General features: G+C 41.0%; 1 protein-coding gene across 4 annotated transcripts in view; it reads left to right on the top strand.

Moving 5' to 3' along the window:
- The first annotated feature begins 3,490 nt into the window (after positions 1-3,490).
- Positions 3,491-27,489, top strand: part of ACYP2 (acylphosphatase 2) — a 192,632-nt gene continuing 168,633 nt past the window's right edge. For all 4 annotated transcript variants that reach the window (XM_032179003.2, XM_058428447.1, XM_058428446.1 and 1 more), the window contains exons 1-3: positions 3,491-3,772; positions 23,427-23,443; positions 26,641-26,750. In XM_032179003.2, the coding sequence (XP_032034894.1) occupies positions 3,631-3,772; positions 23,427-23,443; positions 26,641-26,750 (269 nt within the window). In that variant the 5' untranslated portion in view covers positions 3,491-3,630. The remainder of the gene's footprint in view (positions 3,773-23,426; positions 23,444-26,640; positions 26,751-27,489) is intronic.

Raw genomic sequence — 27,489 nt, 5'->3', positions numbered from 1 at the left:
TTGCTATAGCACTTCCAAAATTCAAATAAACCTACCTAATAATTGGCAGGGGTACTCTTGGGTAAATGTGGAGAAAAGTCAAAGATTGATTAAGAAAAGGAAAATGTCAACCTTCCCAGTCAGTGACTACTTAGAAGCTATGGTATAGCTGTCTGTTGTTATCTGCAGGGGATTGGTTCCAGGACTCCCCTTGGATATAAAAATCCTGGAATGTTCAAGTTCCTGATGGAAACATACACACACATATTGTCCTGTATATTTTAAGTCATCTCTAGATTATTTATAATACCTAATGCGATGTAAATGCTATTATACCGTATTGTTCAGGGAATGATGACAAAAAACGAGTCTGCACGTGTTCAGTAGAGATGCCTTTTTTTTTTTTTTTTTTTTTTTTTGAGACAGGGTCTCGCTCTATCACCCAGGCTGGAGTGCAGTGGCCCCATCTCAGTTCACTGCAACCTCCGCTGGGCAAAAGTGATCCTACTCCCACCTCAGCCTCCCAGGTAGCTGGGACTATAGGCACAGGCCACCACACCCAGCTAATTTTTGTATTTTTTATAGAGGCGGGAGCTTCACTGTATTGTCCAGGCTGGTCTCTAACTCCCGGGCTCAATCTATTCACCAGCCTCGGCCTCCCAACGTGTTGGGATTACAGGTGTGAACCACCGTGCAGGCCAAGATACTTAAAAAAAAAAAAATTCTGTTTGAGGTTGGTTGAATCTATGGATGCGGAACCTGCTAATATGGACGGCTGACTGTACTACTGGGGAAGGCACACTAAGTAACTAGGATAAAATCTGGTAACCACTAGCAGAGGTGACTAAGCAGGATAGAGGAAGATTTTGGAGAAAGGGGAGGCATTCCAGAGAGAGTAGACCCAAGAGAAGAGGTTCTTTGTTTTAAACCTCTCTATTGAGACAGCAGAATAATCGAGAGTGTCTTGACTATAGTTTAAATGCAGGATTTGCATAAGCAGGTAGTGGAGGTTGAAGACCTTAGGTTCTATTTTGAACGTCTTAAGAAGAATGATTTAAAATTTATGTTGATGGTAGAGTCTGCATGGAATGAACTGGGAGATGGAAGAGGTAAGTTGTGAGGTCTCTGCAATAAACCAAGACCTTCACTACATAAATTAACTGCATTAGCATTTCCAGAATATATTTTACTTTAAAAATGATTTAACCATATTCTAACCAAGTTTTAGATGATTTTTGGTGTTCTCTAATAGAACTGGCACAGTATATTGAGTCAGATTGCAGTGGATTATTTCAACTGTGGCCAGATGCAGAGAAATATGCAAAGGTATTGAGGCCAACAAATAGAGAAATGCAAATTCTCACAAGTAAAGAGATTTGGAATTCTAGAAGGTGGCAGATTATCAATAGCTGTATCCAGATCCTTTGGAGTGGTGGATGGTTTTATATTAAAACTTTGTAATAGCTCACCAGGAAATAAAATTCAGCCTTAACTTCTAGGCAATTGGGATGTTGCTGAGAATAATCAAGACCATTAAAAAAAAAAAAAAAAAAAGGCCGGGTGCAGTGGCTTACACCTGTAATCCCAGCAGTTTGGAAGGCCAAGGCAGGTGGCTCACCTGAGGTCAGGAGCTTGAGACTAGCCTGGACAACACGGTGAAACCCCGTCTCTACTAAAAATACAAAAATTAGCTGGGTGAGGTAGCGCGTGCCTGTAATCCCAGCTACTTGGAAGGCTGAGGCAGGAGAATCTCTTGAACCTGGGAGGTGGAGGTTGCAGTGAGCTGAGATCACGCTACTGCACTCCAGTCTGGGCGACAAGAGCGAAACTTCGTCTCAAAACAACAACAACAACAACAAACTCACACACAAAAAAACTGTATGAACAGCAGACAAGATGACTACAGTGTTTTTCTTTTTTTATTAATTTTTTTGCACACAAAACAATAAACACTTTCTAAAGATACATACAAACAAAAAGATGCATATCAAACATATTAGGAAGGTTGCACATGTGAAGACGGGGAATAGAAATGGGGGGTGGGAATTAAAGAAAATAAATGAGAGAGGGACTTTGTATGGATCAATGAATCAATGATAATAACTCAATCTTCTATTTGACAAAGAAGAAGGAGAAGGAAGAGGAAGAAAAAGAAAGTGGGATAAAGGATCAGAAAGGGAGGAAAATAGAAAAAAATAGTTTTTTTGTCACTGGTTGTTTTTGTTGTTTTTGTTTTTTATTCAGTTGGCCAGGTGGTGTCAATCGCCTTGGCCTCCCAGAGTGCTGGGACCACAGGCGTGAGCCACCACGTCCAGCCCGCATATTGCGTCTGGCCTCCGTGGTAGACCTCCCAGACGGGGCGGCCGGGCAGAGGCGCTCCTCACTTCCCGGACGGGGCAGCCGGGCAGAGGGGCTCCTCACTTCCCAGACGATGGGTGGCCGGGCAGAGGCGCCCCCCACTTCCCAGACGGGGTGGCCGGGCAGAGGCACCCCCCACTTCCCAGACAGGGCGGCCGGGCAGAGACGCTCCTCACTTCCCAGGTGGGGCGGCCGGGCAGAGGCGCGCCTCACTTCCCAGACGGGGCGGCCGGGCAGAGGCGCTCCTCACTTCTTCCCAGATGGGGCCTCCAGGGAGAGGCGCTCCTCACTTCCCAGACGGGGCGGCCGGGCAGAGGCGCTCCTCACATCCCAGACGGGGCGGCCGGGCAGAGGCGCTCCTCACTTCCCAGACGGGGCGGCCGGGCAGAGGTGCGACTACAGTGTTTTTCTTTTGTCTGTTTCCACTAGCATAAAAGACTTTATATTTTTAAAAAGTTTCTTATCCCAGAAAATATCCATTTAGAATATGAGTTCAGGCTCAATTCCTTCCTGATTCTACAGAAGAGCTCAAGATGTTGCAGACCTTATCTTAAAAGCTGGCTCAGAATCGCCAGATTTGGTAGTAGTCATCTAAACATTTCATAAATAATTTACTAACTCTCAAAACACTAAACCAGCAGGCCCTTGATTTCAAAAGCAAATCTTGCTGGGATGGAGTGGGGCGGGGGACCTGGGATGCGGGATGAAAGGGGTTGGAAATGAGGAGATATTGGTCAAAGGGTACAAAGTTTCAGTTAGTGTCAATAATAAGTTCTGAAGATCTGTTGTCTAACATGGTGACTGTGATTAATGTACTGTGTCCTTAAAAATTGATGAGAGTAGATCTTAAATGTGCTCTTCATTAAAAAATGGTGCAATGGATATGTTAATTTCATTGATGTAATCATTTCACAATGCATACATATGTCAAAACATCACCTTGTACACCACAAATACACCCAACTTTTATTTGTCAATTACACTTTAATAAAGCTGGGGGAAGCAACTTTTTTTGGGCACAGCATCCGGCTTTTATTTACTAACTTTGAGAACAGAGTACCTTGATCAATTAAATGGTAGGGAGCGCTGTGGAGACAGCATCCTCCCCAGTCCGGGAAGAGAGGCAGGGAAAGGAGGCCTAGGATGCCTGGGGCCCAGCGGCCTCTTCCCTCCTGGCGTCCCCGGCGGCCTTCGCTCCCAGGTCCCGCAGTCTCATTTGCCGCTTCCGACGCGTGACCCCGGCGCGCTAGCGTCCGGGACCGGTGACAGGCGCGGGGTGCGCCAAGCGGTCCCATGTGTCCCCTCCCTCTCGCGGCCGCCGCAGTCGCTGCGCCCCGAGCGTCGCTCCGGCTCCTCAACAGAGCGCTCGCCGCCGCCATGTCTACCGCTCGGCCACTCAAATCCGTGGACTACGAGGTGTTCGGGAGAGTGCAGGGTAGGAGGCCCCCTACGGTGGGAGATCAAAAAGGTTATGGGAGGAAGGGGAGAAAGCTGTGAGAAGCGCCTCCCACCTAAAGTATGCCTTTTCCCGTTGTGGCTGGGACTTCCGCTCAGTCATGACACAGCAGCGGCGGCTGGCAGGGAGGCGAAACGCGCATGCGCCGGAGGACTTGGACGAGCGGAAGTAGGGGAATGGGGAGGGAAGTGGCGGAGGAGGAGAGAAGGGTAGAAGGGACTGCTGAGAACCAGAAGTGGGCGGCTGCTGGGTGCGGGAGTAAGCGGCACAGGAGGGAAGGTTGAAGTTGGTTAGGAAAAGAAGAGGGTCTTTGAACTAGTGGTCTCATTGCTTGCCACTGAAGCTACCTGGGCTTGACTTGAGTTTTAGGAAGGACGCTTAGATGGTTTAATTTTTCAGAGATCAAACCTTTTTTTAGACCCCTTTTTGGCTGTTAAAAGAATGAAACTGTTATCTAATTTTTGTTTCATCCTAAGTTTAAGTAGTTGCCAAGTTTGTAACGTCTGGCTTGTTGAAAATACTGATATTTATAAATAAAAATATTAAGTCACTGAGATTTATGCAATGGTATGTAAATACGGTAGTGATTTAATATCCACCATCTTCATTTAAAATAAATCTCTTCAACCGTGGGAAATTTTACTCATTTCTTTTCCTCTTTGAGTTTGATTTTCATTCCACTTCTCTCACTGAATTACCCCATTGTTTTGCTTGAGGGTTTTTTTTTTTTTGCTCACCCTATCATACTTTTCTTCAATGTGTATATGTACATGTATGCACATGTATGAATAAGTGTAATGCTTTTTCTTAATTTCCTTTGACAGTAAGTCTCTGTTAGAAACACATGCTTTTTCTTCGGTGCCAAAAAGAAGAACTAGTGCTCAAAGAATTTTCTTAGCAAGGCAATTTTACTTCTGTAGAATGGTGCGACTTGTGGATGAAGCAATGGCGAGAGCACACCTGAACAGGGGAGGGGAAGGGGTTCTTATTCCTGATGCAGGTAGCCCCTACTGCTGTGTCTTTCCCGTTGGCTAGGGTTGGACCGTACAGTCTAAGCTAATTGCAATTGGCTATTTTAAAGTGCAGGGGTACGAGCCCAAGTGGCAGGGTGAGTAATTTGGAAGGAAGGGTGGTTACAGAACAGGTGACTCAGGATGATTCACGTCAGACCTGATGACCAGGGGTGACTCAGGATGGAGCAGGTGGCCAGGGGAATAGATGTGAACTACTGATTAGAACTGGTGGAAAAGGTTGTTTACTGAAACTAGGGGCGAGGAGAATGAGGAAGCTAGACTTTAAAGTAGAGCGCAAAGAACTGAGCATACTGACATACTGATTCTTTGAAGAGAAATTTATAACTCATTGTATTCAACAGCTCCAAGTATTAAATTTTTTGTCTGGATTGAGTTATTATTGAAATTATTATTAAAACACTAGATGAATAATAAAAAGTATGATAAACATTATTAAAATTTAAAGGTAAATTTGTGTTAGAAGTTTATTTTTTAAATTCTATTTTTTTAAGAGATGGAGTCTTGTTCTGTCACCCAGGCTGGAGCAAGTGCAGTGGCACAATGATAGCTCACTGCAGCCTGGAACTCCTGGGCTCAAGTGATCTTCTGCCTCAGCCTTCTAAGCAGCTGGGACTACAGGCTCGTGCCACCATGCATGGCTAATTTTTAAATTATTTTTTGTAGACAAATGGTCTCTGTTGCCCAGGCAAGTCTCGAAATCCTGGCTTCAAGGGATCCTCCTGCACTTGGCCTCCCAAAGTGATGGTATTACAGGCGTGAGCCACTGCACTCAGCCAGAAATTTATTAATGAGAAGACTAGGGGTGTTTATGGAACCTCAGTTAGAGGAAGAGTTGAATTATCCTTGTATTTGGTACTCTAGAGGTTTTTACACTTTGGTGCAGTGTACCAAGGTAAGATTAAGAATGAGTAAAAGTGTGTCTTTTGTAAAGAGATCTTTTTTAAATTTAATTTAATTTTTATTTCCAATAGATCTTTGGAGAACAGGTGGTGTTTGATTACATGAATAAGTTCATTAGTGGTGATTTCTGAGATGTTGGTGCACCCATCACCCAAGCAGTGTACATTGTACCCAGTGTGTAGCCTTTTATCCGTCATCTCCTCCTATCCTTTCCCCCTGAGTCCCCAGAGTCCATTGTATCATTCTTATGCCTTTGCATCCTCATAGCTTAGCTCCCACTTATGAGTGAGAACATAGAATGTTTAGTTTTCCATTCTTGAATTAATTCACTTAGGATAATAGGAGATCTTTCTTTCAAAGGTGATTGTGCAAAGGGAGGTAGGAAAGGAATCTCAGGTCAGTTTTAGGAAAGAATATATGTGGAAGTTGAAGATCTGGAAATTGATTCCCTGAACATTATGCATGGATCTGTACTCTTTAGAAAGTCTTTGATGCACCGAGGGGTATGGTATCCCGCTTTGAAAACTGCCACAATAAGTCACCAAAACACATAATGTAAAGTACGAAAGATCACCTCACAGAATGGTCCACTAGAGAGAAATGGCAGTAGTTAAGGAGTCTCTCTCTCTCTCTGTGTGTGTGTGTGTGTGTGTGTGTGTGTGTGTGTGAGAATGTGTGACATTTATTGTGGGTGTTCTTTGTGCTGAGCATTTCACTGTTGTTTACTTAATCATCACAATTTTGTGAGATGCATTTCTTATTCCTGTTTTAACAAGGACAAAACAGGTGCACAGAGATTCAGTAACTTGGACAAGCCCTTAGTTGACAAATGGGATTTGATTCTACATCTCTCTGACTTTAAAACTTGTGCTTTCCCATTATATGATGTTTTCTGCTATTACATTATGTATTTCTATTAACTATACACTTCCACTTTTGTGCACATAGTGGTAACACAGTATATAATCAGTTGGGACCAGCACTAAAAATATGGAAAAGAGAAATGTACTATATATAAATAATGGGGTTTAAAAAGTCAACTTTAGGGCAATAATTCCTATAGTTTGCAGTATGCTAAATGGAAGAGAGTACATGCCCACTATTGATGAAGGCATAGTATGTAGCACAAACTCACCATCACATATTTACGTACATCTACATTGACATTCCCTGACAATTTGGAATGTGCCAAGCTCTGTACTCAACATTTTACATATGTTGTCTCATTTAATCCTCATCCCTGTAACTGCAATGGTTTTTCTCGTTTAACAGATGGAGACATTGAGGCCTGGGGAAGTAACTTCTTTCCCAGTTATACAACAAGTTAAGAGGTGGGATTTGAACCTTGATAGGTGTTTTTTTTTTTTTTTCAGGATCTTACTCTGTCACCCAGGCAAGATCATAGCTCACTGTAGCCTTGAGCTGCTGGGCTCACATGATCTTCCTGCCTCAGCTTCCTCCTGAGTAGCTGGGACTACAGGCATGAGTCACCATGCCCAGCTAACTTTTTAATTTTTCTTTGGTAGAGGCTGGTTTTGAACTCCTGGCCTCAAGCAAGCCTCCCACCTTGGCCTCCCAAAGTTCTGACCTTATAGGCATGAGCCACCAGCCTGGGCAACAGAGTGAGACTGTCTCTAGAGAAACAATAAAATAAAATAATAAAATAAAATAAAGTATGGAATAATAAAATCTTGGTGAAAACTGGCTTGTTAGAAATAATGGCTATGAAAGGAAATTCACAATGGAAGAACCTATAATTGGCAACGTTTATTATGGACAAAATATGGATTGATAAAGTCATCATTAAATTATTTGAATGGAAACTATTCCCAGTGAAAATTGTTTCAATGACATGAAAGTGGGACATGGAAAAAATGGAAAATGTTTTAACCTTCCTGTATGGAAAATTGATCAATGAATTAAATTGGCTTACTTGAGTTAATCACAAAAAATGTTTTCCAACCAAAAATGATGTGTTGTTAGTATAGGGACCGTACAACTGGTTTAAGCCAATATGGATACGTTATTATGAACTAAAGTCCTTACTTTATTCAAGGTTTCCTTAATTTTTACCTAATGTCTTTTTTTCGGTTCCAGGATCCCATCCAGGATACATTTAGCCTCCTTGCCTCCTCAGGCTCATTGAGGCTGTGACATTCTGTTGGACTTATCTTGTTGTTGATGACGTTGGCAGTTTTATGGAGTACTTTGAGGTCAAGTACTTTGTAGAATGCTCCCCGATTGGGATTTGTCTGATATTTTTGTTATGATAAGACTGGGATAATGGGGTATTGGAAGGAAGACCACAGAGGTGAAGTGCTGCTCTTGTCACACCTATCAAGGGTATATACTATCAATATGACTTATCACTGTTGATGTTAACCTTGATCATCTGGCTGTGATAGTGTTTGTCTGGTTTCTCCACTCTAAAGTTACTCTTTTTTTTCTCTCTCTTTTCATCCTCTACTTTAAAAAATCTTCACATTCTCAAGGAGCTCCATGTTTTTTCCCCACCAACTTCTCTTGCATCGAGGACTTTGGGAGAGGGTTAAGAGAGCTGAGGACTGAGCCCCTGTGCCTTTAGAGTCTTTGTAACTATGGCCTGGTTTATGATGTTTCTATAGATGTTTAATTATATTTACATCTAGAATAATATAGTCTGAAAATTTGAAAGGGAAATTGATTATGCTGTGTATAGATGCTTTGATGCTTTACCAGCTCTCAGGGGAATACAAATGACACTCCTAGAAATGCATTGTGACAATCTGTTGGTTTACATGTACTCAGAATTTTTTTTTTTGACTGAGTGTTTTTAGAATAAGAGTAGCTTATTTGAGTTCTGATGACACAGAATTCTTTCAGTGCCACTTCGCCAGCCAGAAATCTCCATGGCCAGTGGTGCCTCTGCCCAGGCTTTTCTTGGGCCCACTGGGCTTGCTCTGCCCGCTTGGCCCAGCAGACTGCGCTCAGGTTGTGCTACTGGTCTGGATCCTATGCTTGCCTTGGCTCTGTGGTCAGCCCGCAGCTGGTCCAGGAGTGCCATGACCAACTTATACCTTGGGTGCTGGTGTCTGGATGAGGGGGATGTGGCAGTGCCCAATAACTTGGAGATGCCAGCAACCACAGAATCCCAAGGGATGTTACAGCTTTTGCTTGGGGAGTCCTGAGGTCTGAGCCTCCAGAAGGTGTCACACTCTCATTCATTTCTGCTGCCTGCAGCTTCAGTGAATGGGAGCATGTCACAACTCATTGGGTCCTGCTGCCTGCAGCTCAGCAAATGGGGGCATGTTGGCACACAATGATATTTTCACTCCTGTAGCTCGGCGAGCATTAGTATATGTTACAGCTCTTTTTGCACCTGCCATTCACTCTTGTCCCATGACCAAGAGGAATGAGGTATGCGGACACTGGAGAGTGAACAAGGCAGAGAAGAATTTTGTTGACTGACAGAAAAGCTCTCAGTAAAGAGAGGGGACCTGAAGTGGGTAGCCCTCTGTGTGAGAGGGGGCCTGAAAGTGGATGGCCATCTGTAAGGCTGAGTCTGGGGTTTTTATGGGCTCAGAATGGGGTGTATACTAATTGTTCCATGGGTGGGCCTGGAAAAAGCACCATTCAGTTGGCTAAAAGGCATCGAGGAAGTTCTCACTCTGGTTGTGGACTCCACCTGGAACTGGCAACTCGGTTTCAGGTTTCACTTGAAGATTGGGTTTCACTGGAGACCTGTCCCTGTCTACCTAGGAATTTGTCTGTCTCCTACTGCTATCACTGAGATGAATACCATATTTCTTAAATATTGCTTAAAATGAAAACTGGGATGAATTATTAAATGGCTTTGTCAGATAATGCATGATTTAGATGTATACATTTTTCTTATGTAGACAAGTAAATGGAAAAGCTGTGTTTTAGAGGTTGAAAATATAAGTACCACCATTAGAATCAAGAAACATAAATATGGTTAACTCTAATTCCCTCTCCCATCTTTGTTCTTATAGCATTTTATTTATAGTAGTTATACTTTGTGTTTATACTTTTAATCATTCTGCTTTCAGCTACAGTTATCTGTGTACAGTTGTATGTGTCTCTCACTAGAAAATAATGACAACATTTTGAAGTTCAGGCTGGTGGCTTGTTTTCATATCCCCTACAGGGCTACGCCTCTAGTGGGGCCTTCAAAAGGGAACTGAATTAAATTGAAGTGCTTGGGGATAGTTGGCTTGGAGAAGAAATAGTAGTGCGATGGCTGTTTTAACTGTTTGAAAGATGCCGTAGTGTATGGCTCCAAGGAACAGACCCTGGACTGATGGCGAAAGGTTAAGTAAGGCAGGATTTTATTCCACATAAGGAAAGCTTTGTAACAGTTAAAGATATTTACAGTCATTAAGGGCTGCTTTTTAAGGCAGCATATAGGTCACTTCCTGCATTCAAAATTGACACATGCAGTCAGATCCCAGGATGAAGTAGTAGGTTACAATATAAAAAATAGGATTTTACATGAAAAGGTGCTGACATTTAAAACTCATCACAGGTTTCTTTAAATATCAGTATTTGTTTGTCAATTCAAAGTATGATTTACCTTGCAAATATTCCCCACAGGGTTTCTCACTGACGCCTCTTTCCACAAAGTGAGGTACAGTTGTAGTGGACTGGACCTTGACTGAGCAGCATATCGTGCTGGAGTCTTTTATCAACAAAAAGGCTGGTGTCTGCCCCAGTTTCCAGAGCAGAGTGTCTGTAAAAAACCTGCATGTGTCATATCAGCTTTCCTTCTCTTCAGCAAGTGAGGTGGAAAAAGTATGGGGAGGCCAGGAAAGCCCATAGATAAATCTCCTACGGAAGCCCTGTCCCAAGAGGGCTGTGTTCCAGCCAACACTGATAAAGTGCAGAAAAATGTCTCCACATCTACCTTTTCTTTCTATATAGATATCTATCTGTTGTGCAGTATGCTTCATACTAGGAATCAGGAGTCTCAGAAAGATTCTGGGAAAATTCCAGGTGGCTTATGAAACTTTGAGCAGTTGATTCCTGCATGGTTCACTGCCTTGCAGAGTTAATGGGCTAGAAGTCTGGAGACTCCTTGACTCACATTCCTCCCAAGGCTTTAAAATAAGAGTTGTAGTTTGAGGGGCCCAACAAATAACACCTCTCTTCATTGTGTGAGTTATTGACAAGACAAAGAGTAAAGCAGAGTTTTAGGAATGTGCTGTCTATCTGCAGGTAAGTGGACTTTATAATGACCTGTACTACAGAATTAAACACTGGCCACCCCCAACTTAAGCCACAGGGAGGCTGCTCTAGGGTAGAGCCAGAAGTATGATGCCTGTGGGTAACTTGCTCCCAGCGGGAGGAAGAAGAGGACATGCCTGGGCTATGCATGTTTCTCTTTCTAAATTTACCCAGTAGATGAGTCACTGCATGTCCCTGTGACAAGGGCAGGGTAGAAAGTAGCCAGGAATGACACACTAATGATACTCCTCCTCACAGAAGGAATTTCCGCTAGAGAGAAAGATGCTTTCTCCTGCAGAAATAAATTATAAAATCTAGAGAGAGCTCAGTCATTTAGTTCTACTTGCAGTACTTCGAGAGGATCTTCACTGCAGTTGTTTTGGTATGGAGTGATAGGAAAAAGTCAGGGAGGTTGTATGGTAAGCAAAATTGGAGAATGACTGCCCTTGTGCTACAAATAGAGGTAGGAAGGACTACATCATAGTCCTGTTTTCTGCTTTCCTTTTTTTGTGTGTGTGGCATTAACAAAATTGAGATATAATTTACATAACACTAAATATACAGTAGTTTTTAGTATATTCACAATGTTTTGCAGCATTACCATTAATTCCAGAACATTTCCATCACCTCTCCTTCCCTTTACCAGTTGTTTCCCATTCCCTACCTCATTCCCCCATTCCCCACTTCTTCCTCCATCCCCTGGCATGTTAAAGTGCCTCAGGGAAGTCAGGGCCAAAGTCTCTGATGTCCTTGGCCTCTCCCTCAAGGTTTCAAGATTGCTGCTTAGCTCCAATCGTAATAGTCATACCATGATTAGGAGAAGAAAGGGTACCAGTGCAATACCCCAACATGGAGAAACCACTACGCCCGGCCAAGTCAGCCCCTGTTGAAGAGCTGTCTTGAAAGTCCCAACCAGTGATACGGCTTACATTTCATTGGCCATCCCCACTATAAGGAAGTCTGGGAAACATCAACTGGCACATTGCTGCCCCAAGTAAAATCAGAGTTCTGTTAGAAGGGAAGAATGGGAGAATGGATTTGGGGTATGCAGCTAGCTGTGCCTGTCACAGTCGTTCACATATTAAACACAGTTCTAAACAATTATTACATTTGATGTTTTTTTCCCAAGTAGTGACACAAAAGGACACATTACAAAAAGATTGTGACCTTGTGTCCATGGCCTCTCCCTCAAAACACTGGATCCGTAACCAAAAACAACCTAAACTTCTATTAAGTTCATACTGAATCTTTTTTTTTTTTTTTTTTGAGACAGAGTTTCATTCTTGTTGCACAGGCTGGAGTGCAATGGCGTGATCTTGGCTCACCGCAACCTCCGCCTACCAGTTTCAAGGGATTCTCCTGCCTCACCCTCCTGTGTAGCTGGGATTACAGGCATCTGCCACCACGCCCGGCTAATTTTTTGTATTTTTAGTAGAGACGGGGTTTCTCCGTGTTGGTCAGGCTGGTCTTGAACTCCCAACCTCAGGTGATCCACCCTCCTCGGCCTCCCAAAGTGCTGGGATTACAGGTGTGAGCCACCACACCCAGCCCATATTGAATCTTTTATATATGATTTATTTCAGCCTTGTTTATTTCCATCTATCACTGCCTTAAGCAATGGGTAACACTTTTATTATCCACCCAGTTTGTCAAGAAGTATGAATTTAACCTAAAATTGTGCCTCAAACTTACTGTTTTAAGATTTAATAAATGCATGTGTGTATTGTTACCATTCATAGTTAAAAATGCTTTTATTTGTTTATTTATTTATTTGAAACAGAGTCTTGCTCTGTCACCCAGGCTAGGGTACAGCAGTGTGATCACAGCTCACTGCAATCTCGACCTCACAGGCTCAGTTGATCCTCCCCCACCCTATCCTCCCTAATAGCTGGGACTAGAGGCAAGTGCTATCATGTACTATCTAAGCACATGTGCTATCATGTGCTATCTAAGATGCATGTGCTAACTAGAGGCATGTGCTGTCATGCCCAGCTACATTTTGTATTCATATTTTTTGTAGAGATGGGATTTCACCATGTTGCCCAGGCTGGTCTTGAACTCTGGACTCAAGCAATTCATCTGCCTTGTCTTCCCAAAGTGCTGGGATTACAGGCATGAGCCACAATGCCCTGCCCCAAATGCTTTTAAATTTAAAACTTTGAAAATTTAAATCAAATTAACATATGCACATGGATTAAAAAAAAAACTCAAATAGTATAGAAAAGCTGGTGATAAAAAGCAACAGCCACCTTATCCTGCTCCAGTTTCCAACCCCAAATCTTGTATATTCTATAAAACAACCAATTTAACCATTTATTTTTAAAGTCTTGTGGTTTTTATGTCTTTATTATGTATATACTATGTGCGTTTGGGCCATAATCCTGAAAGATACAATTCCAAACGCCGTAATCTTGCATGTTGAAATTCCAAAACATCAAAATCCTTAAAGTCTAAAATCCCCCAAATCACAGTTCTGAAAGATCAAAATCCCAAAAATATAATCTGGAAAAAAATCATTCAAAGAGTATTTAAAATACTAATTTTTGGCCGGGCGCGGTTGTTCATACCTGTAATCCCAGCACTTTGGGAGGCCGAGGCGAGCAGATAACCTGAGGTCAGAAGTTTGAGACCAGCCTGGCCAACATGGTGAAACCCTGTCTCTACTAAAAATACAAAAATTAGCTGGACATGGTGGCAGGCGCCTGTAATCCCAGCTACTCGGGAGGCTGAGGCAGGAGAATTGCTTGAACTTGGGAGGCGGAGGTTGCAGTGAGCGGAGATCGCACCACTGCACTCCAGCCTGGGTGACAGAGAGAGACTCCTACTCAAAAAAAATAAATAAATAAAAATAAAAAGGAGGTTTATTTGAGAAACATTTAAAAACACAACAGAAACTTCATAGGCCAGTTTGCACAAGGAGATAGGTAATAATAACGTATGTATTTTTGTGACTGTACACACTCAGGTATACTGATGACAGTTGCATAGGTGTAACATTTACAAGCAGATGAACTATATTCATCAGGAAGTAGGTCTAAAAGCAAAATGTATAAATGTGTATCACTATAGTTGGTAATTGTGTGCAACCAGTTTTGTAACTGGTCATCTGACATACCTTGATGGACAACCTAAGTCTTTTGATGAGATTGATCAAAAATTGTGACAGATTACCACTGTATATGCAGGCACTCAAAAAGCCAGGATGTCAAGAAATTTTATCTTTCACAAATGTACGTATACAAAAAGGACATCTCTTCATTTATTAAGGAAGTTTCAACATTTTTTACATACGTACACAATACTAGGTCAGCATTGTGGTGACACACTCGTAGAGTCAAATTTGCAAAAAAAACAACAAAAAAAAGCGTAAAACAAATTAGAACTCTAAACGTCTTTACAAAGTTTATGCTTCTGGCTGGGTGCAGTGGCTCACGCCTGTAATCCCAGCACTTTGGGAGGCCTAGGCGGGCGGATCACCTGAGGTCAGGAGTTTGAGACCAGGAATTGTGCCCAACATGGCCAAACCCTGTCTCTACTAAAAATGCAAAAAATTAGCCAGCCGTGGTGGTGTACATGCGCCTGTAATCCCAGCTACTCGGGAGGCTGAGGCAGGAGAATAACGTGGACCCAGGAGGTGGAGGTTGCAGTGAGCCAAGATTGTGCAACTGCACTCCAGCCTGGGTGACAAGAGCGAAACTCCGTCTCAAAAAAAAAAAAAAAATTTGACATACAAAAAAGTATATTATAGTGATAGATTATAGACAGTTGCATGGAGGTAGTCCATAAGAATTGGCCAACTTTTCACAATCATTACCTATATTTTGTAGTCTTCCTTCATGATGAATAGCTGCTTTTTTTTTTTTGAACTTGGCTCTTTTAGGAAAATATGTTTACATCTATATTCTACGTGGCACTGCGCTTTTCAAAATTCTTCTATGATTTGATATACACTGACATGAGCATCCCCTATTAAGGTTTTCCATCTTCAGTGCTGTGCTTCTGTGTTTTGCATACATGGAAATTCATTCTGCATGCACTCATATACAGACTACAAATTTAGTGCAGACTATACTTGTGATCAAACAACAACACCATTATATGTCTTCTAATCCTACCATGCACTTAATTGTTTTTAAACCAGTCAGTAACTTTGCTGGTTTCTTCAGGCAAATGCAGATTCAATCCATTAAAAGCTGGGCCGGGCGCAGTGACTCACACCTGTAACCCCAGCACTTTGGGAGGCCGAGGTGGGTGGATCATGAGGTCGGGAGATTGAGACCATCCTGGCTAACACGGTGAAACCCCATCTCTACTAAAAATACAAAAATTACAAAAATACAAAAAATTAGCTGGGTGTGGTGGCATGTACCTGTAGTCCCAGTTACTCTGGAGCCTGAGGCCGGAGAATCGCTTGAACCTGGGAGGCGGAGGTTGCAATGAGCCGAGATCGCACCATGCCACTGCACTGCAGCTTGGTCAACAAAGCAAGACTTTGTCTCAAAAAAAAAAAAAAAAAGCTCCTGGAATTTCATCAGCTGGAAGGAAAGCCAATGCAGACAAATGACACATTTTTAAATTGAAGTTTTCATCATCGCCATATCTCATGGCCAATTGACTCAATCTAAGTTTTCCACTAAATGCATCAGACTGAATGGAAAAAAAAAACTTCGTTAGTGACATCTTGAAATTCACTTTTAGAAGCTTTGATTGCACCTAATCTGTCATTATGATTTGGGGATTCAATTGAATCCATTTTCTTTTGCAACATCCACCAAATCTTCAAATAAGTGTTTTATAAAGTGCTTCCCATTTGTCCAGTCATTCATACATAAACGAGTGGATAAGTTCTAGAATTTTGAGATCCAACAGGGGGATGAATCGTATGCAATTGGTAAAAAATGGTGGGGATGGTTTTGAAAGTGCCACACATTAGCCAAACTGAAGCATGCACTGGTTTTTCTTTGTTAGATTGGGTGGTTTAATAAATAGAAGTCTATCTTCTTTGATGGACAGATCCCTGATCAAGAATAGTTCATCATTTAATGTGTTTTGTATCACTGGAGGAACCTCTGTATCAGCAAATGCCTTTCATTCAGAAGGTCACTGAGCTTTTCAAATTCCATTTTTTTTAGCTGGATATAGTGGCTCATGCTTGTAATCCCAGTGCTTTGGGAGGCTGAGGCAGTTGGATTGAGTGAAGCCAGAAGTTTGAGACTAGCCTGAGCAGCATAGTGAGACTCCATCTCTACAAAAATTTTAAAATTATCCAGGCATGGTGGTGTGCACCTGTAGTTCTAGCTACTTGGAATGTTGAGGTGAGAGAATTGGTTAAGGCCAAGAGTTTGAGACCATAGTGAGCTATGATCACACCACTGCACTCCAGCCTGGGCGACAGAATGAGACCCCATCTCTTTAAATAAATTCCTTTTATTCTCCGATGAAGGTTTTTTTTTTTTCCTTTCCCCCCCTTTTTAAAAAAACATTCAGTTGGCACAAAAGAAGGATTTTTTTTAGGGCAAGCGTGGTACTATGTGTGAAGATGCGGAAGTCATACACAATTGAATAATTTGGCAGGGGAGATTTCTTGTATCTTTTGCCTGCATTTTTACTTCTCTGAAACACTGAAAACACTGAGGGCAGATCTTCCCCACTTGGTCTACTCAGACTCACGGTAATCTCTGGAAACACCCTTACAGACACACCCAAAATAATGCTTTATCAGATTTCTAGGTATTCCTTAACCTGGTCAAATTGACACCTAAAATTAAGTCCACAAATCCAGCCCTTGTCAACTTGGCACCCATATGTGTCTCCTTAAACCATAATTCACTTCCAAATAAAGACAATAACAAGGTAATAGTTCTGTTTAACATGATGCAGCTAACATGATGCAACTATCATGCACACAACCAAACATGTACTAATCATATCCCCAGAATTAGGCTTTCTAGATTTTCCCATTCAGAATTTTAATCTTTCAGGATTGTGATTTTCAGGATTTTAATCATTAGGGATTTTAGACTTTAGAGATTTTTAATTAAAATTTTTATTTTTCTTTCAGAAATGAAGTCTTGCTATGTTGCCCAGGCTGATCTCGCACTGCTGGGCTCAATCAATCCTCCTGCCTCAGCCTCCCAAAATGCTGGGCTTACAGGTGTAAGCCACCACACCTGGCTGACTTTAGGGATTTTGATCTTTCAGGATTTCAACATTTAGGATTATAGCATTCAAGATTATGGTTGGCACTAATACTATGTATATGCCTAATGTTATGTGTATGCATAATGTCAATTTAGGCATTATTAGTAACTTCTTGCTATTATAGTATATATACTATCTGTTATATATAATAGATATGTATTATGGAGATATATATGAGCATTAAGCATGTATGTCTACATATATAAGTATATTATATATTCAGTCATTATGTATTATCTCTATGTAAAATTCTGCTAGAATCAACATAGAATGCTTGAGATTCTTTCCAGAACTTTGAATGCAGTAAATTCAGCATCATCACTTTGAAAGTAAACTTAAAGTCTAATAAATATGATTATATGTATATTCACAATATACATTAACAATAAATATAATATATAATCAATATGTTAATATTATTAATGATATATCATAAATGTATAATACATGTATAATAAACATATAATAATTTATATGATAAATTATTATAGGATAGTCAAATATTTCACATAAATATTTATCAGCTGGTTTTAAAAAATTCATTTATTCAACAACCATGTGCCAAGCTTTGGTCTAGGTGTTGGGGACACAGTGGTAAGTAAACAAGACAGAAAAATTCCTGTTCTTATGGAACTGACAATCTACTGTAAAGATAGGAAATCAAAAAGTAAACAATGTATGTGCAGGAAACATGGGGTGCATTGCTGTTTTAGATAAATTGGTTGGGGAATATTTCTTTAAGGAGGTGACATTTGTATGGAGAGATAAATAATGGGAAGGAGCCAGTAATGAGAATATCAGGGGGAAGAGGATTCCGGCAGAAGGAATAGTCAATACAAAGGCTAGGGGGCTTGGCATGTTTAAGGGGCCAAAGGACGCATATCTGGCTGGAATGGGGTGAGTAAAGAGGGGAGAACTAGGATATGGGGTAGAAGAATTAGGAGGCTATGGCAACCAGGATACATTTCATTTCCAGTGTAATGGGAGCCCCTGCAGGCTTTTAAGCTGGGGAAGGAAATGCTTTGATTTTTCCTTAAGAAAAGGAAACCGTGTTGGCTGCTTTATGGAGAATACACTGTAGGGGGGCAGAACTGGAAGCAGGGAGGCTAGTTAAGGAGGTTCTTGTAGTAGATGAGTTGAAAGATTATGGTAACTTTAAGTATTTAAACATTATCACCCATTCTTCTAGGCACAGTGGGAACAGAATTAAACTATTTTTCAGTAAATCTTCAGTAACGACTGGGGCCTAGAAATAATTTAGAAAATAAGTACAATTCATGGGTTTGAATATTTAACTATGCGTGGTATCCAGATATGCCCTGATCTCAAACCTCGGGCCTTTGAGCATGCTCTTCTATCTGTAATGTTCTACTCTCATCATACTAATTTTTGCTCATCATTGAAGTCTCAGCTCAAAGACCTGTTTTTCAACAAGCCAGCCCTAAAGTCACCCAGAGTGATTGTCTGTCATGTGGCTGCCTTATGAACTCTAATTTGTATCTAGGCTTATGGATTTTAGAGCTCCAAATTGTCCATTATTTTAATTGCCATATTTAGTTGCCAGTTTACTTGTCCATCTTTCCCACTAGATTGTAAACTCTTAGATGCAGGGACTGTGTCTTACTCATCTCATTCTTTGCATTTAAAATTAGACAATTGAAAAATGTTAAGTCAATAATCAATGTTTAACTGTGTGCCTATTAGATTTACCTGAGTTACCTCATTCTTAGATTATGTTAGTGTGAATAAAATATTACTCAATAGATTGGAGCAGGTGATTTCCTTAACACTGCAACACATAGTGGAATAGATCTGTGTTTGATTCCACTTTAAACATTTTCTCAAACCCCATCACCATAGGCTAATGGTCCTTGTCATCATCAATGAATAGATGGTGGAAGGGCTGCTCGAGATTCGTAAATGTTGAAAGGACGTTCCTCTTCACTGAGGGGCATGTTGTCAGTTTCCCTCTTTGGGCAGCTCCAGTATTTCTACTAGCAAGTGGTACAGATGGAGGGAGAAATCTACGTGACAGGCTGCCTAGGCTGTGCCAATGTCAGGTCCCTTTAGGGTGCAGAGGGGAGAGTTGCCTTTTTATCATGCATGGTTTCTTTCATGTAATGCTTCTGACTTGTGAAAAAAAGGTGAGGTGACAATGACATGCAAATACATGAGTTATTACCAATACCAACTTGAACAGTGTGATGGAGCATGCATCAGATCTGTGGTACCCTACAGGATTTTAATTTTCTCCTTTTGATGCAATTGTTGACCTGAAATATAAACCCTTTTCTTTTTTTTTTTTTTTTTTTTGAGACGGAGTCTCACTCTGTCACCCAGGCTGGAGTGCAGTGGCGCGATCTCGGCTCACTGCAAGCTCTGCCTCCTGGGTTCACGCCATTCTCCTGCCTCAGCCTCTCCGAGTAGCTGGGACTACAGGCGCCCGCCACCACGCCCGGCTAATTTTTTGTATTTTTAGTAGAGACGGGGTTTCACCATGGTCTCGATCTCCTGACCTCGTGATCCGCCTGCCTCGGCCTCCCAAAGTGCTGGGATTACAAGCGTGAGCCACCGCGCCCGGCCTTAAACCCTTTTCAAATCTCTCCCAGATCTTTCTTTAAGGGGGAGTCAGCCGTTGGCTCTAAACTTTTGTGGGCGTAAGAATTGCCTGGAAAGCATGTGAAAACAGATTACTGGGCTCCACCTATAGCATTTCTGTTCTTTGGAGGAGGGGCCCAAGAATTTTATTTTCTAAAAAAAACTCTCAGGTGCTGCTGTTTCATGGACCACTCTTTAAACAGGAAAGAGATGGACTACGTGTTTCTAACTTCTGTTTACTGCCATTGCATGTGTTTCTCTTTTCATAATGCTAATATTCAGGCCTGTTAGCGGTTGAGGAACTCGGAGGGGAATATATACAATACAGCCTAGACCAAAACTTTCAGTCTACTTACTTGGTCAGTGTCTTACTGTGTCTGGGATCCCCTTATTCTTATGATAAAAAGGCTGCACACTTTTGCCCGCACAGTGCAGCCTGTCTTCTCTCCTGTTTCATCTCTCTCCTACATGGTCTGGTTGACCTGAAGTTTCTGGAATTTTCTGCTAATTCCTTTTATATCTAGTAACTAATGTCTTTCCCTCCATCTATATAACAGATTGCCTTTCTGATTCTCTTTCAGATCAATACTTCCCACTCATCATTCCTCCACATGGAACATCTATCTTTTGAAATATTTTTATAGCCCTATAAATTCCATTTGTGATACCATCCTGTCTTTATTGCTTTGCTGCTTTTTTTCCTTCATATTTGTTGGGTACCACAGTATACTACCATCAGGAAATTATAAATCTGCTTACAAAACTACATAAAATATCTAAGCTACCGATCCTTTCTTCTGTATCCTCTTAACCAGGCTTAACTGCTGTATGTAGAATCAACACCTTTTGGACTCCTTGGAGATTGATCCATCCCCTGTGACTTCCCAGTGTATTTTTTCCCAATGTATTATTTTTCAATTGAGATAGAATATAAATTCAGCAACATTCACCTTTTATAGTGTACAATTGAATGAATTTTTTTTTTTTGAGACAGAGTCTCGCTCTGTTGCCCAGGCTGGAGTGCAATGGCGTGATCTTGGCTCACCGAAACTTCCACCTCCCGGGCTCAAGTGATTCTCCTGCCTCAGCCTCCCAAGTAGCTAGGATTATAGGCACCCGCCATTATGCCCAGCTAATTTTTGTATTTTTGTAGAGATGGGATTTCACCATATTGGTTAGGCTGGTCTTGAACGCCTGACCTCAGGTGATCCACCCACCTTGGCCTCCCAAAGTGCTGGGATTACAGGTGTGAGCCACCACACCCGGCCCAATGAATTTTTAACAAATGCATACAGTCATGTAATCCTCACCACAACTGAGATATAGAACAGTCCCATCACCCCGAAGTTCTTCACCCCCCATTGTAGCAGTCTCCCCTCTACTCCTGGCCCTTGGCAACTGACAATCAGTTTTCTGTCCTTATAGTTTGCCTTTTCCAGAAAGTGGAGTTACACAGTATGTGTGAGTCTAGCCTCTCTTACTTAGCATAATGCATTTGTGATTCATACATGTTGCTTGTGTCCATGGTTCATTCCTTTTTATTGCTGCAGCTGCATGGTATTCCATGGTGTGGATCTACCGCAGTTGTTTATCCATTCCCAATGTTTTTTAATTGCTATGTCCTCTCCTCTAAATTTAAGTGCGTTTTTTTTTCTGTCATTTGGCTTCTTGAGTGCGAAAAAGTAAATTTCCAAATTTACCATGTGTTCTAGTTAGAAATAAAAACTAAGTTGCAATAGGTACTAACAAGCTCTGAATTTCTGCACCTGATACATTCCTGATGTTTCTTTACTTAGGACTATTTTAACCAACTCTCAAGTAGGAGCTCAGATGTGGTGCATATCTATCCCAAAGAAGCCTGTTCTAATTCATCCTTTTGGATCAAGAGTTTTCCAAGTTGCAATTTGAAGGACTGACTTGAGATCTGTTATTTAGGGTCATTGCTGCAATTCCCAGGAGAGATGTAAGAAGGCCTTCCCTTTCCCTAAAGGGGTCCCATATCATAAATACATATCCCTGGTAATTTGGAACCAGCTTGTCTCTTGTGTCACCCCCACTCTAGGGCCCAGTTCTCTATGTATCAATGTTTGGTTCTAGACAACCCAAGGTAGGAAGTCCCATAGTATTCTTGACCTCTGTCTGAGATGAGACTCCCGTAGTTTTGCAGGCTGGGTGAGCAAAGTATAAGATACCATCATAGTTGGCCATTATAGAACAGCTTATCATGGTCTAGATAGGGAAAACATAACCAAGACCAACAATACTTCCCAACCTACATGGTTCAAAGTATTAACATAATGTAATCTACACTATAGAGATTCTAAGAATCACTTCCATTTCAGTTAGTTTCTATTAGTACTGAGGCTTCAGAGCCAGGGACTGTGGCTCATGCCTGGAGTCCCAGCTACTCAGGAGGCGAGGCAGGAAGATCCCTTGAGCCCAGGAGTTTGAGGGGGCAGTGAGCTACAATTGCATCACTGTATTCCAGTCTGGGTGCAGAGCAAGACCCTGTCTCTAAAATAAATAAATAAGTAAGTAGTAAATAAATAAAGAAAGAAAGAACTGAGGCTTCAGAAGCCAAGTTATGGTCAAGCATATCATTTCATGATATGTTTCATTGGTTCTGTAACTAGAAATAAAATACACAAGTGTTTTATTACATTTAAATTTGTGTTTAGTCCTTACATTTTAAGAAGATATCTTAAAAGTTGAGGACAGCTAAATTTTATGCCAAGTATACTCAGCTGTACCTGTAATAACTATTTTGTTTTATTTAGCATTTAAAAATAGAATGAATATGTGCTTCAGCATTTTATTTATTTGGATTCAGCAGAATATTACTATTTTTCTCCAAAAAGTCTTTCTTTTCTCTTTTCATTTTAAAAGAAACTAATTTTCAAAAACACTTTCTAAATACATTCAGATTAAACATTTTATTTGTTTCATTTACTTACCACTTAATAAATACAGGGGTTCCTCCTTGTTCTTGGGTCGGGATGCAGTCCAGGAACCCCAGTGGATGCCTGAAACTGCGGATAGTGTAGAACCCTCGATATGCTAAGCATTTATCATACACTGTGGCCATAACTTTTACAATTTGAGGTGTAACAGCAAAACTAGCACAAATTTATTTTCCTTCTTCACAGTTTCATGGACAGAAGATTGTTTTTACTTTAGATCTTAGCAGCGTCAGCATACAATGTTTTTCTTTCCTTATCAAGTCGAGAACTTTCACCTTTTCACTTAAAGGAAGCACTTCATGGTTTCTCTTTGGCACATTTGCCAGCATCACTACTGTTGTGCTTTGGGGGTCATCATTAAGTAAAATAAGGGTTACTTGAACACAAGCACTGCAGTACCACCAAGTCAGTCGATCTGATAACCAAGAGAGTGTCTACAGTGTGGATCTGCTGGACAAAGGGATAATTCATGGGTGGGACAGCATGAGGTTTCACTATGCTACTCAGAAAGGCATTCAATTTAAAACTTATGAATTGTTTATTTCTGGAATTTTAAATTTAATATTGTAGGACCACAGTTGATTGAGGATTAAGTGAAACTGCAGAAGGTGAAAACAAGGATAAATGAGGACTACCTAGATAAAAGTTAAGTCAGGAAATAAATAACTTTTTAAAGGAGGACAAGCTGACAATTCTTTTTATCTTTCTTTTATACAGGTGTTTGCTTCAGAATGGTAAGTCGATACAATCTTTATTATTTTGCCATTTTTTCCCACTGTTATTCCCAATTACAGAGATAGGGCAGTTTTCTACTTTGTGCTGGTCTACTGTTTACTCCCTGTCCTTGACAGCAAATGAGGAAATATATGTATTTCTTTGAAATTACTGATTGAGATTTTTATTAATGCTAAAAACATTGTACCCTTCTTAGTATTTACTTAACATTTTCTACATTCAAAAGTACCTCTCTTTGGGTGATTTTAATGAAACGCTTTGATTAGATGTATTGAATACAAACTATGGGATTTTCCACATGTTCTGGATGGAAGAAATCCTCTAGACAAGGATACATATGTCGCACTGCAAAACAAAATGCACTAATGTTGCATAATGAAGTGGTTCCAAGGATTTAGCAGATTAAGCTCCATGTTGTGTTTTAAAATTTATTTATTTATTTATTTATTTATTTATTTAGTCTGGAGACAGAGTCTTGCTCTATTGCCCAGTCTGCAGTACAGTGGTGCGATCTCAGCTCACTGCAGCCTCTGCCTTCCAGGCTCAAGCGATTCTCCTGCCTCAGCCTCCCAAGTAGCTGGGATTGCAGGTGCCTGCTACCACGTCCAGCTACTTTTTTATTTTTAGTAGAGATGGCATTTCACCATGTTGGCCAGGCTGGTCTTGAACTTCTAGCCTTAAGTGATCCAGCCACCTCAGCCTCCCAGAGTGCTGGAATTACAGGCGTGAGCCACCATGCCCAGCCCAGCTAATTTTTTTTAGTTTTTAGTAGAGACAGGGTTTCACTATATTGCCTAGGCTGGTCTTGAACTCCCGACCTCAAGTGATCCACCTGCCTTGTCCTCCCAAAGTGCTGGGATTACAGGCATGAGCCACCGTGCCTGGCTCCATGTTGCTTTTAAAATTTTAATTTATTTAAGTACTCCTATCCTACAAGTTAATTGTGGCATGCATTTTCACCTACTATCTGAGCTGGGTCACTAGATTAGGTCCCTGGTTCCCAAATCCTGAGGGTTCTAATATTTTCCCATTGGTAAAATCTCTATTATGAGGCAGCCCCATCCCCCAAAATTCAGATTGTCTCCCTTTTCGTTATTATCTAATAAGAAAGTGACTTATTTTCAGGGCCACCTCTTAACATCAGTCTTAGCTGTTACCATTTTGATTTGTGTTGTTTCATACAGCTGGGGATGTGGAGTGTAGAGATCTTGATCACCCTGGCCTCCATACAGGAGAAGAGTATGTTTTTGAAAAGTTCTAAGGCCGGGTGCAGTGGCTTGCGCCTGTAATCCCAGCACTTTGGGAGGCCGGGGCAGGTGGATCACCTGAGGTCAGGAGTTCAAGAACAGCCTGCCTGGCCAACATGGTGAAACCCCATCTCTACTAAAAATACAAAAATTAGCTGGGCATGGTGGCGGATGCCTGTAATCCCAGCTACTTGGGAGGCTGAGGCAGGAGAATGGCTTGAACTTGGGAGGCAGAGGTTGCAGTGAGCCGAGATGGCGCCACTGCACTCCAGCCTGGACGACAAGAGTGAAATTCCATCTCAAAAGAAAAAAAAAAAAGTTCTAGTAGACTGAATCAATAGGAATTTTAGTATTATGTAGTTAAAATAATTCAAAATCAAAATGTTGCTACTTACATAGCACAACTGAATTTGGAGCTAGAAAAGGAAATTTTAAAAGACTGTTAATAATAATAGGAGTGCTAAATCTACCCATAGACAATTATAACATTTCTGTGCCAAGTCCAGAGCCAACAGAAAACATGAGAATCTTTCAGTCTTATAATAACTCTGCAAATCAGCATGTTTATGCTAGTGTTCTTGCTAGTTTAATTTTCTTTCTTTTTTTAAAAAAAAATTTTAGGTTCAGGGGTACACGTATAGGTTTGTTATATAGGTAACCTCGTGTCATGGGGGTTTATTATACAGAGTATTTCATGACCCAGGTGCTAAGCCTAGTACCCAAGAGTTATTTTTTTCTACTCCTCTCCCTCCTCCCACTCTCTACCCTCAGGTAGGCCCCAGTGTCTGTTGTTCCCCTCTTTGTGTCCATGTATTCTCATAATTTAGCTCTCACTTACATGTGAGAACATGCAGTGTTTGGTTTTCTATTCCTGTGTTAGTTTGCTAAAGATAATGGCCTCCAGCTCCATTCATGTTCCTGCAAAGGACATGATCTCATTCTTTTCGATGGCTGCATGGTATTCCATGGTGTATGTGTACCACATTTTCTTTATCCAGTCTACCATTGATGGGTGTTTAGGTTGATTCCATGTCTTGGCTATTGTGAATACTGCTGCAGTGAACATATGTGTGCATGTGTCTTTATGATGAAACAATTTATATTCTTTTGGGTATATACCCAATAATAGGATTGCTGGGTTGAAAGGTAGTTCTGTTTTTAGCTCTTTGAGGAATTGCCACACACTGCTTTCCACAGTGGTTGGACCAATTTGCACTCCCACCAACAGTTTGTAAGCATTCCCTTTTCTCTGCAACCTGGCCAGCATCTGTGATTTTTTGGCTTTTTAATAATGGCCATTCTGACTGGTGTGAGAAGGTATCTCTTTGTGGTTTTGATTTGCATTTCTCTAATGATTGGTAGTATTGAGCTTTTTTTCATATGCTTCTTGGCCACACATATGTCTACTTTTGAGAAGTGTCTGTTCGTGTCCTTGCCTACTTTTTAATGGGGTTGTTTATAATTTTCTTATTAAAATGATTTTCCCTCATTTTTGCTGGAAATTTCAAAGTGTTTTAGTCTCTATTTCTGCTTGTCAATACTCTATGTTGATCATAACTGTATATGTTTTTTCTCAGTGATTGAGAATCTTGGATTGATTATCCTTTGGAACCCAGGTTAACAATGTAATTTAGTGTTAGCAGTCTTAAGGGCAATGCAGCTAAATTTTATGTATCCAAAAACACATCATAGAAACTCTCAGCATAGTTTTTCATGATGTTTTTATGAAAGTGGAGTTGTTTTTACTGAAAGTGGAATTTAACAAAAGATACCATTTATGTGAAGCTTCTTATAAATAGAGGTTACTGTAGGTCATCTATACAGTTGTTGGCATAGACTACAAAAAATGATTATTAGGTTAGCATTTTTTAGATATTAGAATCAAGTATGTTATGAATTCAGACTTTTGATGCTGCACTTTATTCTTCTTGTTTTTTTCCTGAAACCAGTATACAGAAGATGAAGCTAGGAAAATAGGAGTGGTTGGCTGGGTGAAGAATACCAGCAAAGGCACCGTGACAGGCCAAGTGCAGGGGCCAGAAGACAAAGTCAATTCCATGTGAGTAGTAAAATTAATCACATGTACATGAAATTTATGAGGCTGCTGTTTTTTAGCTTTTTTAGGCATGGTCTTGCTCTTTTGCCCAGGGTGGAGTGCAGTGGCACAATTTCGGCTCACTACAACCTCTGCCTTCCAGTCTCAGATCCCCCCGACTCAGCCTCCCAAGTAGCTGGGACTACAGGTGTGAGCCACCATGCCTAGCCTTATGAGGCTGTTTTAATGTTTTAATGTTTCATTGTACAGTAAGAATAGTATTGATGGACCAGATTTTGTTTGTAGATTATAATCAAACTAATATGTTTGTAGGCAGGCCTGTGAAGAAATTCTCAGAGTTGGGAGTAGCATTTCTATGTTTAGGAACGGACTTCCCACTTGGGCTGGCCTCGAGAAGAGCTGTGGCTTCCCTGTCCAACCTGTGTGTCCTGTTGCATCTCCTTCAGCATTAGGGAGATGTCCAGGGCCCACGTAGTTCTCATTTGAAGTGTTGTGACAGATGCATAGTGCATTAGGACGGTTCACGAAGTTCTTAGGGTAGCGTTCCAGGCAAAAAGATTGCCGTCTCCTTTTTATTGTTAAGTGCCTTATTTATCCAATTGTAATTTTATTTTTCCTGCCAATGAGAATGTGTTTCATGAGCTGGATGCTTACCAAATCATGAATCCTTGAAGTCCAGAAGAGGCCAGATTCAGTAATATGGGGAAAAAGGCCCTGTGTACACAATGTCATTTTCAAAAGC

This window comes from Hylobates moloch, unplaced genomic scaffold (assembly GCF_009828535.3).
Source record: "Hylobates moloch isolate HMO894 unplaced genomic scaffold, HMol_V3 SCAFFOLD_15, whole genome shotgun sequence".
NCBI classification, from domain to species: Eukaryota; Metazoa; Chordata; class Mammalia; order Primates; family Hylobatidae; genus Hylobates; species Hylobates moloch.
The sequence above is the reverse complement of the archived record's forward strand: the minus strand, read 5'-3'. Positions and strand labels throughout refer to the sequence as shown.